Consider the following 16040-nt stretch of genomic DNA (forward strand, 5'->3'; position numbering starts at 1 on the left):
GCATCTGCACAGTGTCTCCAGGGCCTCAATGTGCAGATTCATATTTTGGTGTTGTTAAAAAAAAAATAAACAAAAAAAAACTTGTAGTTCAGAAGTGATAACAGTGTAGAAGGACTAAAAAACATTCTTAATACAGGGAGATTCACTCAAAAGAGGCCCAGAATATTCTGCTGTAACTCCCGTTAGGATGATGCAATCTGAACCAAAAAATACATACCTTGACGTATGTGTAATCGATTGCATTACATGCAACGTTGGAAGTGATCTCCGTTTTCTGCCAGAGACATTTTGATGCGGCGCTCCATGTTCCTGAACATATCGGCAAGCATTAGAGAGGTTAAACGTCACGATGGCTGTCTGGTGCCTGCCTCATTGCTCCGATGCAGGGGCATCCCGGCTTGTTCGAAGCTTCATATACTCAGGAGAACATTGCACATTGCTTTGTTCAGATTGCTTTGTCCAAGAGAGAGTTATTACGGAATATTCGGGGCCTCTTTCGAGTGAATCTCCCTGTATTGGTTAATGTAAGAATTACACTTAAAAGGTTTGCTTTCAGAAGTTTCTCTTGCTTCATTTATCATGAAATGTTAATATGATATCAATAGCAGCTGGTGTTTCAAAAGGTGTTAAAGATAAAAATGTCATAAAAATGGGAAAAAAAATATATCTCTATCTGTATGGGAGTGTCTGCTTGATTTGTGTGTGGTCACATTAAAGTAACTCCATGCGTAATATGCATCTTCAGCTGCTCACAAGTACAAAACTTGGTGCAAACTAGGGGGGAAAAAAGCCTGTAACTGGACTAGGGTTGCAACTAATGTCATTCACCGTGAACGCAAGCAGAAGAGTAACCAGGTTTCAGTCAGTTGCTAGAAATGGAAAACGACAGAGGTTGTTCAATACAGGGCTCTGTAATGAAGGAGTCTCTGCAGAAGTGCTACATACAAGGCAAACTATGTTTGTCTTGCAAACTTCAAATAAAACATGGACTGTCTTTTACAAGCTTCATATATTCATGTTTAATGTAGAACACACAACAGCTTAGCGCTAACATACTGTTAGAAATCACAGTAAAGACATTAGCATTTTTTTCCCTCCTTTCGATTTATAGCCTGAAATGAAGGCCTTTTTTAAACAAATATATAAATATATAAGCCAAAAAAAACAGAAAAATTGGATTTGTGAGATTTTCTTACGGCAGTGATGATATGCAGTGCGCTGATAAAAACCAGTGTGTTGGAATTGGTGTCATTGTGTGTCAGAAAGCATGAGAATCCCCTCACCTCAGCCTTAATGCTTTGGGGTCATCATTTGGCTTCTTAAAAGCAGCCTCTGCCCTGCTGTCAGACAGACAGAACAGACACAGAGCACAGGGAGAAACAGAGAGAGAAAGGGAAGACACAGCGCTCATACTGTATCATTGTCACATAATCCGCTTAAGTTCTTGGATTGTTGCAGATGCAGTCAGGACCCCCTCCATTGCCCTTGAACTGGTCTTAGCGACCCTGCTGCCTGCCAAACACAGACAGAGTCATCTTTTACACACGCATACTGACATACACACAGCTTAAATGGTTGTGTTGTGAAATTTGCCTTTAATAAGTCATTTAGAATGTCAGCTCAGTTCTCTGTGTATAGAATCAATTTCTGTTTAGCAGAGTTCCCAGATACTCTGCTATAATCTTGTCAACATCTCACTCCCTTTTGTGTGAACGACTGTTTTGATTGCCGTGTTTGGTGTCTGCACCAGCACAGGTTTTGTGGGCCCAATTTACTCGAGCGGCTCCATCAAATTAGCAGCTCTGTAAACAAATATGTGCAGCTGACACAACAGCGTCTGGTGCTCGCAGTGCTAGGCGGCAGGCGGGGAACGCTTGGCAAAACGCACCTCTCATTTCCGCTGTTAGCGGAGCCTTGTTTCTGTTATGCTCTTTAATTATTCTTTATGACTTAAGCAGACTGAATGGGACTTGGGCAACCTTGTTCTTTTGCAGCATGAATTGTATGGGATTCAGAAACTCATGAAAACAGATTATATAGGAATCATGTTCTAACATAAAACATCACAAAATTACCTAAACCTTTTTCACAGTTTACAGTTTTATCATGATATTTAAAAAAAAAAAAACACTACATGTATATGATAAACATACAAGTAGTGTTTTTTTTGTCATTTTAATAGCAGTTGTGTGTTGGTGCTTACACATTTTTGGGATTTGGCCTGCTGTGATGGTACTTTGTATAATAACACAGCAGTCTTCATTCATAGTTTTCGATTTCCCCTGGTTTCTCATGTCTTTGGATCCCCTGGATGTTTTCAGGCCAGGTGGGAGACTGTTTTACTCTAACTAGCATATAGAATGAAGATAGCACTGTGACCTTTACTCAAAGCTATGAAGTAAAGGTCTACTTCATAGCTGCGGTTATGTGCAAGAGTGAGCGGTGAGCTAGCCCGGTGCAGAGAAATCCTGCAAATAAACAAATGGCCTAAATAAAATGATAATAATCATTTGTTAATTAGTATATGTAGATAATGTCTAGCCACACAATAACTAAAATTAATAAACGCATTCTAAGTAGTAGTGAACAAATAAAAATATGTAACAATAAAGCCGACTAAAGGCAAGTCTGATGTGGTGCTCATTTTAACTTGTGACTAATGCAGATGAGAACTAGCTATTTAGGTCTGCGGGACAGCACCTTTAGGTAGCAGGCAGGAGCAGGAAGATGGTACAGATTTTCTGCAGAAGCAAGATGAAATCTTATGGGCATAGGCAGGACTAAAAAATCAGTTTAATGTAGACACCTTTGCTTTTTAAGTAGCCTTTGTTTGTCCCAGTTCCAGTGCTATGATGATGCTAATTTCCACTCATGCCCTTATGGGACTTGCAGTGTTATGTCAGTGCCAATATAACGGTGGGATATATTCACTGGGATTATTGCTGCTTATGGCAGCAGTGAGTAGTTAAGAAAATGTTTCAAGTTAAAGCCTAACTCCCAGTAATATTGGAGAGCCTCTTAGTCTGCTATCTGCCAAAGTGTTTGCTAAATGAAACCATGTTGAATATGTTTACTGTAGTTTTGGGCCTTTATTTCATATGCACACAGTTTGTGATTGCAGAGATTGATTTGTGAGAACGTGCATCATGTGATCAGAACAAGACCTTGCAAAAACAGAGCTGCTCTTCATAACTAAAAACTTATTTGTTTGATTGTCCATGATAAAATTACTGAGTTCAGTGAATATTGCATTATACCTTTTTACCAAATATCACCTCGTGTCTGATGGAGGGTGTACATGGCTATTGATTTTGAAGTTGTTGATGTATTTCTGCTGTAAACATTTTGGAATTAGCACTTTGCATTTAAGATTTTAAAGCTGTTTTAAACATTTATCAAAGACTTTATCAAAGTGGGGACCTATTTGTAGGTATGCCAGTCACATAAATGGTTGTGATTGTTTCCAAACGACCTGTTTTAAATTCTCCCTCCTTACTCCAAACAAGGAAAAGCTGCCTCAGGAGGGAAACTGTGGATTGAGAGTTGAAGCTCTTCCAATTTCCCTGAAGAAATGGTTAAAAACGTGTATTACAGCATTTCAATAAGGATCGAAGCTGCTTAGAAGACAAAAGGCAGTCAAGTCCTTAGTACTTCTATATCTGAATGCTGCCTGGGGTGTTCTCATTGTTTTGTCTAGCCTCTGTAGATGGGTTTGGATGGGCAACATTTCCAAGTAAACTCCTGCTGCTTGTGCCATCTTTCACTAAAATAGCTAAAGTAAGGCACAAATAACATGACATTTAAAAGAGACCGGCATTATACTTGCATTAGAGTGCTTTATTTTCTTGAAAGGTTTGTTTTTAATCTTCTTTTTCCCTGAAGCGTTGCACACATTGTGGCTTATTGCTGTTACAGGCAGAGCCCATAATAGGTGTGTTAAACATTTCATTGCACAATATTGCTGCTTTGAGGGAAGCTTTTGCATGAACATCTAAATTGAGTAAAATCCAATGTCAGCAGTGGTGGGTTTAGGTAGGAAACAAGCAAGCAGTTTCAGAGTGCCTGTGGTCTATGCAAATACACATTTACCTTGCTATGGCTACTGTTCGGTAGGGGGCGGGGGGGGTCCATTAGCCTGGAGTATGGCGACCATAACAGATTGCCATTTGAAATAGAGTTGCGTAATGATTTTTCAGTGGGAATATGCTCTCGTTTTGTCCACTTGTCTGGTTGCGCTGTGGTTCCACATGTTTAAATTGGCACACAGAGAGTTATATTTATTCTACCTTTGTCATATTTTGTTCCAATATATGTAAATATTTTAGCAAAAATAGGCATAAAGGATTGCACAGATAAATGATTTTGCAGCATACCAGTTGTCTGTCTGTCTCTGTTTCTCTGACGCAGTGTGCCACCCATCTAGGCTGGCTATGGCCAGTGAAGCGGATGTGAGATGGCTGCTTATTGAAAGGAAGTCGTTTGCTCGCCTCCTTTGTTTGACCCTCAGGGTTGAAGAAGCAGGAGGGTTGGGGGAATAGGTGGGGAGTGTGGGCTTCCGTTTGTCATCCTGTTATCCCACTCAGAAAATGGCATCACGCAATCTTGTTACTGACCTCTACCTGAACTCTCGCCCAGCGATAGAGTTTAACACTGTATCCCGTGGGTGGTGGGGAGACAATCAGCAGCATTACAGAATGAGAGAGAGAGAGTGGACATGCTGGGAGTGACCACAGTCCGTCCCTTGTGCCCTTCTGTTGGACCGGCAACAGGTGTTCACTTCCTGTTTTGCACTGTCTAAATACAATGTTCCACTATGTGCGCAAGCCGCTTATCACACACAGACTGGAATAGGGTTTGTAACTTCACCAAATTTCACTTGTTGGTGTATGGGTCAAAGACAAACAGGTTCTGTAGAGACTGCTTATTGCAGTGTAGGGGTGTAAAATACATCAGTGTGAAGGTGGCAATTCAGCTGCTTCACTGATTACAGTAAAGTATGTGCTTGGACAATTTGCAGAGATGACAACAATCCAATATCAGTCGATATCAATAGATAATGGTGGATTGGATATTAGAAGGAAAAAAAGAATGAATTCCATCCAATTCTGTAACAGATCTAGCGTGAAGTAGTCATGATGTTAGCTGTGCATTTCTTTCTGTGGGCTAGTATAATGTTTGAGTAGTTTGAGTATTATATCCTACTTTCAGATGTTCATCTTAAAGGGCCCATATCTTACATTTTTATTGTATTTTATATTTTCCCCTGAGGGGTGCTTACTACATTTGTGTGGTTTCATGTACTCAAAGACACCCATACTTAATTTTTACATGACCGTTTTCTGACCTCTCTTTATTATTTCGAGGTCCAGTCTGTAACACTCATTATAATTTAAGCATGAATGTGCGGAGCTAAACTGCTGTAGGCTGAACATGCAGATATATGTAAATCAGTTGGCTAGTTTCCATGTATGGACTGTATGGTCCATGGTGAGTAAATGGTACGGTACATACTACATCGACTTCTTTTATTAAATAATTAACTTTCCCATGATATGGGTCCCATGATTAAGCAATGTGCTTCAGGTGGAAACACTGCATAAAACGTGATAGATTTAAAAAGAAAATATCGGATTGTATCAGGCACTACTCAAGTTTTCAATATCAGTAGCGGCATCAGAAAAGAAAAAAGTAGTATATTATCCCTAGCAAGGCTTGGGCAAAATACAAGTACAAAAAAGTAGTGATGCCTGAATACTGAATACACTGTCCAAAATGCGTTCAGTAACGTATTCCATTGCAATACATAAAAAGTAGTGTATTCGGAATACCTTTAGAATACATGTAGAATGCATTTACAATGAATCTTATGCAGGCATATTGCAAATCTTTCTTTTTTTTAGTTCACACTGTTTCCCGCTGTTTCTGGTTGTCATTTTATCAGTCTATGTCACTTATCATTTAAATGAATTTCCAAAAATTCATAACTTTTTTTTCTCTCTCTTGCTAGCCGATTCCATCCACTGCTGCTCCTGCAATCTCCACAAACAAGAGTCCAGTACAACACGCATGCTAAAATTGCCACTCATAAACATGTCCCCTACTAAGGACATTATTTGTTTGGTCATCCCTCAAAAGAGCTCAGTAATGCTGAGATTAATAATGGATCAGCCATTAATTGAGGTCCTGCTTAGCATTTGTCTAATGTTTGCTACATTCTGTGCACTGATTCTGAAATAGTTAATGAACAAGCATCGATGATGTTTCTTTGAAAGATGGTATGCCTTATGAATACTGCCTTTATAAAATGTAACTTGGACTGAATACAGATACTTACTCTGTATTCTGAATATGTATCCCCAGTATTCCATTACATGCCAACCCTGTCTCTAAGCCATTTCCAGTTTCAAGCTTGGTGTATTGTTTTTATTGTTTGTGGTCAATTACTGTGTAAATATACTGAACACAAACACAGCACGTTTCACTGAAGGTAAAAGTACAAAAACCCTGCTGGATTGAAAACAGAATTCTCGCAGAAGGATCTGGTGTGGCCACTGTAGCAGTGTGACACAATTTTATTAAAAATTCCTGATTTACTTTTTATATTAAATTGCTGCATTATTATTTTTATTTTTATAAGTCTAGTTTAGTCTAGTTCTCAGTATAATTCTCAATAATATCAAAATAATCAAATGTAACCGAATCATGGTGAACCACCCTTGTGTATTGCTTTGTGTGTATTTAAGCTAAAGTCATTTACAGCCTAAGTGTTTCCTCCCTCCTCCACGTCTCTAGCCCTGACCCTCTTAACTGGGAGGATGTATGGCTCTTCCCTCTGCTGACCCCTGCAAACACCTCTGCATCTCATTGACCCATTACTGCCACTTTTCTGGGTCTGTTTCACTATTGATCAGAGAGGGCCCCTGCTGTGCTGGCCTGCACACTCGAGGGAGCAGAACTGTGCAGATTAGATCCAGTGTGAAACCCCAGCGATTCCAGACAGAACTGTGAGGTGCTTGTGTGAGATTTGTCTGGTTTGATCACACACTTTCACACTGAGAAATATGACAACAAGAGAACCATGTGGATCAGCAGTGTGCCTCAAAGCAGCAAATTATAATGCCAGTCCAGAGCATTCTCCTTCAGAAAGAGTGATATTAATGTTGAATTGCACCTTTGTGTCTAGTTCCTTTATGCTTTTTCCTTTCTTGGTTTAGCTTTGAGGAGGTCTTAAAGTACGTGCTTGGCAAAGTCTCATCATAGATCTTGCCTATGGTCCATGTGACTAGCCTGTATCGTAGTTAGAAATTATAAGATTAATACTGGCACTTAAACACCAAATCATTATTGGCAATGGGGAAGCCAATACCTATGACCAATACCAATAAGCAATTTCTATGTATGTGCACCAGTAGACGGAACTTAAAAACACGTCGGCAGTGTGGGATGACAAGCAGCAGTAAAAATGCTCATGGCAAAATCTGTAGCACCAATATTTTGAGAAAATGCAGTAGTAAGGGGAAATATACTGCTTGAAATTCTTCCTCAGGTATTAGTTTCACCAATATGTCACAAATACACCAGATAATGCAACATATAAACAGTTTAAAACGTGCTAACCTTATCAACTTACCTCAGTGACTGAGTCCGGCTTTGTTCAATAGTCACACATCTGCTGCTGTGTAGTCAGTTACAGTCTGAGCTAAAGCTGGTCAAGGTTGTTATTGAGGGAACGAAACAATGAAGAGATAGATGGAAGGAACAGCTGGTCTCTTGGGGTATTGATAGCCTTTAGACTTGGTTTAGCATTTAGCATTTAGCTAGCTGGACCTGTGTATCCACCAGCCCTGCCTGCGGTGCACCTCTGTCGGTCAGCAGTCATACGTGGGGCTTGTTTCAGATGTGTTCATGTCCACTCTTGAGGGCATCTTTCTGAAAGTAATTGGTAATCATAATGCTGCCAGGGCTCCATGAGAGGATTTAGCTCCAGTGCCAATGCCGAACGACTCACGCTGCCCAGAAACTTTCAGGCATAAGGAAATTGCCTCAGTATAGTCAGTGTTGCTGTAGGGTAAATACTTTTATTTTTCTTTATCTTTCTTTCTTTTTTTTGCTTGTGTTTAGTTCATTTGCAGATCTCTCTTAGATAGCTGAGCCCTGTGCTGGTTAGAGATTACTGGTGCTGGACTGTCTCAGGTCCATTATTGATGACGTAGGGGACTTTACTCTTCACACAGCTGTCTGTTCTCATGTCTCCCAATACTGTGGTCTCTGTCATCAGCTGAACCGAGGCTTCCTGGTGCAAACTCTCATTTAAAGCGCATTAATATCTCATGCTTCTGCTATTTTCTCACCCTGCTCAGTGGGGCTGTTTGAGATTCTACGTTGGTTTAATTTATAGACGTACAGAGAACATAATTGAATGCTACAGCATGAATATTATTGTACAGGCTGCAATGCCCAGCTTAGTAGAGTATCGTGTGGTGAGCCTTATCATGTGGCGCGTTATTCCCTGCTGTATATTTTAGTAATTAAACTGCCACAATGAATGTATGGCATGGTGCCCATGTTGTGTGCATTCATGGTGACATGATCTTGTGTGTTCTGCATATATAACATGTCATTAAATGCCCTTCCCCTTCGCTCTTCTCATCTCTTGCTTCCTCTGTTCCCCTCTCGTTTGTGTCTTCTCCTCTCCTCTCATTTCCTCTGTTCTGCTCTCCACTCCTTCTCCACTATGTTCTCCTCTCCTTCTCTCTTTCCTGTCTTTCTCTCTGTTTGTTCTGATCTCTTCCCCTCCCCTCTTCTGTTCTGTTCTTCACTCCTCTCCACCTTTCTGTTTTCTTTCCCTCTGTTCTAATCTCTTCTCCTCCCCACTCCTCTCATCTGTTCTATTCTTCACTCCTCTCCCCCATTCTGCGCTCCTGTCTTTTTCTCCACTCTGTTCTGCTCTTCACTCCTTTCCTCCTCTCAGTTCTCCACTCCTCCCCTCCTCTCTCCTCTCCTCTCCTCCCCTCCTCTCCTTCCCTCTGTTCTGTTCTCCACTCCTCTCCACCGTTCTATCCTCTCCCTCTGTTCTAATCTCTTCTGCTACCCTCTCCTCTGTTCTGTTCTGCACTCTTCTCCACCATTCTGCTCTCTTGTCTTTCTCTTCGCCTCTGTTCTGCTCTTCGCTCCTTTCCTCCCCTCTGTTCTTTTCGCTCCCTTCTGATTTCTTCCACTCTGCTCCCTCTCTTCTCTCCTCCTCCTTTCCACTTCTCTCCTTCCCTCTGTCCTCCTTTCTTCCCCTCTGTTCTCTTGTCATCTCATCTCGTCTCATCTGTTCTTCTCTCCTTTTCGGTCATTTAGCTTCCTCTCCTTTCCTCTCCTCTCCTCTCCGCTTGTGTTCTCTCCTCTCCTCTCCTCTCCTCTCCTCTCCTCTCATCTTAACGTCAGGTGGCCAGCTGTGACTGGAGTCACATGTGTTGCTGCAAGTCAGGACAATTTATTGTGTGTTTGTAAACACTCAGTACTGTGTTTCGCAGCTGATCCATGCACAACACCGCATCTCAGCTGCACCAGACAACCTGTTAATATTGCATGAATTCAGAATGTGCGACTTCAGGGAGCTTCATCATCAGCACAGACTCTGTCCTTTCTCTCTACCTCTCTCTCTCTCTCTCTCTCTCACACACACACACACACACACACATTCTTTCCTTGTCTCTGCCTCTTGCACCTTCTGTCATCTACTGTTGTATCATGAAGGGGAGCATCTGGGCTCTGGTGAAGCTATTGAATGTAATATGTCCTTCTACCCGCCAAATATTTCATTGTGTTTGATATGCTGTTTGCGCGAGAGGTGACGGAGGCTGTGTGTTCCCTTCCGGCTGTGACTGGCTGCTCCTCAGGGAGCTACACTGAGATGAGAGCAAAATCAATAGTGAAGAAACAGAGAGAGAGGATTTGACCTGACCTGAAGAATGAGAGAAAGGAAGAAAGAGTAAGAGATGAGAGTGATGGAGGCTGAGAAAGAGAGTTAGGTGCATGGAGATTTATTGCAAAAAGGCGCAGAAAGGAGAGAGAGGGAGAGAGCTGCATCACTGATGTATAACTCAGACACCGATGGTGTCACCATACTAAAACTCCATTAATATTTAAACCCATTAGCTGGTGGTGGATGAAGAGGCCAGACAGCCGTGTGACTAAAACAAGTGTAGTGGAGTAATGCAGTGCCATAGATCTTACAGGCTGCTGTCCTGAACAGGGCTGCATTGTAGCCATCGTAGGTAGGGTGGCTGCCTGCTCGGACTCATCTGGGCCAGGTGGGATAAAGAAGAATTTTGTGTGCATGTAAAAGGTCACCCTTTTAGATTTCTTTGTCATGTAATCAAGCTAACGTTAGCATTGTGGCAAATCTGTTGCTGTTTCCAACCTGCCTAGTATTGACTATTACAACAGTATAGTCCGGCTTGGTAGTAGGGATGTGTACAGATTCATGAGTATGCAGTTAACCTTTTGAGGTGTCAGTATTTTACAAAATACAGAAATCAGTATTTCAGTATTTGTCACAGAAAGACAGAGAAAATAGACAGGCCAACCATTTAGTGAAACTGTGTTTGTTTATTTATTTATTTATTTAAACAGGTTTTGGTTTTGAGTAAGTATGCATATTACACAACTTGCTACTATACAACACAAGTACCTGATAACATGAACTAAGACTGTTGCCAAGGACACATTGTTAAGAACTTTATCGATTTATCGCTAACCAGTCGCTAAGTACTCTAATTGATCTTAGGTATGTCCAGAAACAATGAAAAGATATTCCTGTGTTGGCGTATCCACTGTGAAGAAAAGACGAGTTCTCATCAGCAGCCAATACTGGATGACTGTTGTGTTAGCTTATAGCCTCATCTGAAGAGGCAACCCTAGAGCGCTACATTAATCCTAGTGCACTACAGTTTTTTTTTGTTGTTGTTTTTTTGCACACATCTAAACTTCAGCCTAAATTCATAAGGTTGAATGTGGTTTTGCAATGTTCTGTAAAACTTGTCCTACTTTGCAACGGTTAAAACAAAAGAATGCATCTGTGTATGGATACATTAATATATAGTACTTTTCAGTATAAGCATTCTGGCTTCAAAACTTGCTGGTCTTTTACCAGGTGTCAGTATCAGAACATAGGCAAACTATATCTTTGATCTAGAGCTACTAAAGAGATATTAAGGATGTGCAGATTGCATAATCATGCATAAGTGTCTAAGTTGTCTGTGAAGTGATGGTGTGTAGTCTCAGAGAGACACTCTGGATCGCCCTTCATTAGAGCCCATTCCCATTTGTGGAGTCACCTTCATGGCAGCAAGAGCACTGAGTGCATATATAGCTACACTGAGACTGTGCACACCTGCTTAGAGACCCAAGGAGCTCTACACACTCATACTCACTATGGCTGTCAGACAGCTGGTGTCGCCATGGCAGCAGGTGAAGGAGGCTTAAAACACGCACATAAGCATGTAATGAGGCAAGACAAACGCATCTCCGATGTTAACGTGTTTATGATCTGTGTGTCTGTACGGATCTTATTTCTACGTTGTGCTCCCAGGGCTATCTAGCGCACCATCTGGAAGCCCCCAGAGCGGCCACCAATAAGCCCACTCACATGTGACTCATGACTGGCATTAAATCAGTTTAAATACTGCATGCGTTTAACCCTGTTACCCAGTGCTAATGCACCAAGGGTGTATGTAGAGGAAGAGAGCACAGAGGAAGGCAGCAAGAGAGAAAATGTGGCAAAAGCCAAGGTTTTAGGAACAGATTTGAGAGAAGCTGCTCACTTCACCGACTTTGCGGGGGACGTTAGGAGCCACATGTCACCTGCCACTGTCACTAATACTGTGCCATTCTCACTGTTAACACACAAGCTGTGCACTGCATGCTGAGATAAACAAAAGCTGGGATAGTTTTCTTTATACTGAATATTGCACTTGTGTCTCCTTTGAGAAGTTTGTGTTGCTAACTCATGCTTTCTCCTGTGTTTTCACAGGTGATCTCCGCCCTGTCCAGAATCTCCCACCACAGTATTGCTCAGATCAAAGGCATCAGGTAATTGTCCAGCTCACACTGTGTCTGGTTTTGGCCTCAATTCCCGTGTCTGCTCTCAGCTGAGAAGGACGTCTCTTAGCACTTGCCCAGCTAGGAGTGGGCAGGTTAACATGTTGTTATCGTGATAAATTCTGAGTATGCCATGGGTTCTTCTCCAGTACTTCTAGAACACTGAATAATTGCATGTATCATCAGAAAAATTATTAGACCGATTATAGATTTAGACTATTTATAGAATCTATAAATCTGCAGAGATATTTTGTCACACCAACAAAGTTCAGTCTTAGAAGCTGGTTCCCAAATGCATTCAGTGGTATTCAGGTCTGTGCTTTGGGGTGGCCAGACCAAGTCTTTGTTTGATTTGTGAATTATCGTCTTTGTTTTCTCATGGTAACGGCTTCTTGACAGCTACACATCCTTTCAGACCCATAGTGCTGAGTTGTCTTCTTACAGTGGAAGGATGGAGAGTGGATTTTTTTTGTGGATTTTTTCAGATTTAAAGCATGAGTGGAACTTGATTTTCTCCTGTCTCTCTAAGATAAAAGATCTATTTATCTGATGGGAACTGTTTTGGTGGTCTGTCAGGTCTTGCATGGTTATTAGGAGTCCTATTTTCTCTATAACTTTTAATATTTTTTTGAACCACAGTTTTGAAAAACTCCTGCTTTTCATTTATTTTCCTTTGACCTTCCCATTTCTTATGCAAGTGTATTTCATACTTTGTCTTTTCAGAAATATCTCCTGGAAAATTATTAGCTTGTACTTAGTGGCTATTTTGACTAAAAATTAAAGAAATTAAGGGTAGTCTCAGACTTTTGAACAATACTGAATGTACTGTATTGTGTATCTTGTAAAAAGTGCCGCACCCCATAATCTCAACTATAGGCTCAGGTGTGCCGTTCATGTAGGCTCTTTAAGAAAGCATCTGGCTTCGGAAGTAGCATGTGGGTGCAAGCTGCGGGCCACCCCTCGCTGTGCAATGGGGCAGTAAGCCCCTGAGGTTCCTCTGTCTCCCTCTCCTGCTTTACAGGCCACTGTGGACTCAGTTTGTCTCTTTATGTGCCCAGGCTAGACTCCTTGCGCAAGACACAGTGCCCCAGCTCCACAAATAAAGCTTTTTATCCGGCAGGGTTATGAGCTGATGGAGCGGACCATTAGGCCTGCAGCCAGAGGGGAGAGACACATGGAGACAGAGGCGTTACCATTAGCCCAGCGCTGTACAATACTGCGAAAGGTGCCTAAATCACCGCCTGTGCTCAACAGCCAATATACTCCATGTTTATTTATCAGCAATCAGGACCCAATCACTGCTCCTTCTGTGCTTGACATGGACGTGAAAATGAGCGTGTTATTCTGAGGTTTTGCAAAGAAAGGCCAAAACATGGGGCTTGTAAATGTTGGCTTGATGGAATAAAAGGAAAGATCTGTGGATAGAGCTTGGCAGAGAGTGCAGCCTCTGTGACTAATGCAAGTCAAATTTACCCTCTAACATGTTCCCTGCGCATGTTTTAAGAGCGCTAGGAGCACAGTCTGATTCAGGGAGTTCTCATAATTTCCCTCAGTTTGAGGGAGCTTGAAGAAAGGCAGCCTTGTGGCTGCTCTCAGTGTGCTGTGTCTAAGGACCAGTGTGTTCCGGCACACAGCACCAGTGGTCGCGGTGGTTATGGAAGCTGTGGCCTGGCATAACCCTCAGGGTTTATTTGTGGCACTGAAAGATGCTGTTCTTCTGAAACAGATTTTTTTCTTTATTTATATGACTCCACTAAGTCAGAGATGTGTCTAGTTCTAATGAGCATTGCTAGAAGACTTTTTTGTTGACATTAAGGCAGAATGTGTTGAGGGTTCCTAGCTCATGTGTACGGGCCACAGTTCAGACATGAAAGCTAGTTTGTAGGGACTGCATTAATTGGTATTAACTAAGAGCATCCAGAAATGACTGGTTAGGCTAAGGCCCACATTTTTATCCTCATTCCACTCCAAGGCTATTTTGGCATGCCTCTGCTCTAAAGCAGGCCATAGACCGACATGGATAGGTCAAAATGTCAAACTTACATGAAACTTACATAGTGTAGCTTAAAACAAAACAAAAAAAAAACTATTTTGGACACTTAATTGTTAATAATTGGCAAATTATACTGATGCATAATGTAGTGCATGCTTTGCAGTATAAAGATCTCACTCTTATGACTTTTGACTTAAGAACCCTATTTTTTGTAGCCCATAATCATTCCGTTAAGGCTGAGCATCATTATTTCCCAGGCTTGTTAATTGATTAGATGCTGAAGCCCATTGATCAGAGCTTTGATGAAGGCTCACAGTAACATTTCACTCTGACCTCTCTGCCTATGTGGGTATGTCTTGCAGAACTTCACTGGTTGCTGTGTATGTGCTGACCAACCATGCAAACAAGCTGGTAGTATATAGTTATGTTGTAGGTAAAATTAAATAAAAATAGTAATGAATTGTTGTATGTTGGTGTTATGTTAAATATCTTGCAAACCATTGCTGAGAAGGGACAGCACCTAACATCTTACTCCACATTCAACTGCTTTGTGTGAACTAAATGGTCCATCTCATAGAGGTGATAGGTATAAAGTGAATTCCGTATTGATGTTTTGTCATGACATGGATTTTGCAACACCATTTTTTTGCCTTCTGTTGCATTTTTTATTGCATTACAGCTCAGATTTTTACTATACATTGCATACATTTACTGTTGCACATATCTAGTTAGTATAGTCTATATGCAAGTTCTGTAGCTTGCACCTAATGCAGGCTTTCTCGGTTTACCCCTGGTATACTGAAAAGGCAAGTTCTACCCATATTGGGTATGTATCTGTTCAACCATGACAATCTCACTTCCTCTGAGCTTTCCTGTCTGCAGAGCTCTCACCAGTGACTGCAATGTGAATAGCTTTATTAGATTGAACAGGCTGCTTTGAGGTACACCACAGTGTATTTGCTTTTGATTATTTTTCCAAAAATATATGTTAAAGGATACACCCAATTAAATGAAAACAGCTGCTGTTATGAGAAGTACGTTCTGCCTAATTATAGTGTCTCCCATGCATATCACCTAGTTGTTCTCTGGTTCCTCTGAGATGTTTTATGTACTAAACTTCGTGTTTCCTGTAGTGCAGCTGTCTTTCTCAGTTTCGTACATCATTATTGCTGTTACAAAACCTCATATTTCTGAAATGGTAAAAGGACAAATATCACTCTTTAATGTATGTTAATGTAACAAGATTTTATTCCAAGTAATTGTGGGCCTGTTACCGCTGGTTATATCGTTATGAAATGTTCCGTATAAACATTTGCATAAAAAAAATGGAAGTTTTAATATGACAGTTGACTGACAGTTACACCACCATCTTTTAGACAGCACGGTGACTCCAGACTGAAGCTTGCTCATAACTACTAATGCATCAATACTATTTTTTCAGACTGAGTACATTTTTAGTACTTACTGATACAGAGTCTGATACCATAACCATAACCTTCTTAGAATTACGTAGTTGTTAATGTAAATGAGTGCAATGTCCCTTCACAGTTAAATCATTAAAATCTAGGTAGTAATGATGTGCATTAAGATGAGACAAGATAAAATAATCCATTATTAGTCCCACAACAGGGAAATTCACAAATTAGCTAGCTATGCTACATTAAATACCTTGGGTTGAGTAGCATTGCAGTGGAGAAGTGGTTTTTTTGTACATCAGAAAAGCACTTCTGTACAGCTGTAAGTAAAGTATGTTTCATAGTCACTTGAGGGGTTTATGTCTTCTTGAAGTCTTTTGTTTGGCTGGATGAGCTGAAGTTGAATGTCCACTAAAGCCAGACATACACTGTGTCGTTTTAGAAATTGCATTCTTTGGTAACAGCTCAGACTGTGTTACGTGAAATGCAGCTCCTACACACAGCTCTGTCTATGGGTAATTATCAATAAAGTTTTACAGTAA

At 41.0% G+C, this 16040-nt stretch overlaps 1 protein-coding gene across 4 annotated transcripts in view; it reads left to right on the forward strand.

Annotated features, from left to right (window-relative positions):
• vav2 (vav 2 guanine nucleotide exchange factor) overlaps positions 1–16040 on the forward strand; it is a 208275-nt gene that overhangs the window by 127443 nt on the left and 64792 nt on the right. For all 4 annotated transcript variants that reach the window (XM_036587586.1, XM_036587588.1, XM_036587587.1 and 1 more), the window contains exon 3: positions 12023–12081. In XM_036587586.1, coding sequence (XP_036443479.1) covers positions 12023–12081 — 59 coding nt within the window. The remainder of the gene's footprint in view (positions 1–12022; positions 12082–16040) is intronic.

Source organism: Colossoma macropomum, unplaced genomic scaffold (genome assembly GCF_904425465.1).
Source record: "Colossoma macropomum unplaced genomic scaffold, Colossoma_macropomum, whole genome shotgun sequence".
Taxonomy (NCBI): domain Eukaryota; kingdom Metazoa; phylum Chordata; class Actinopteri; order Characiformes; family Serrasalmidae; genus Colossoma; species Colossoma macropomum.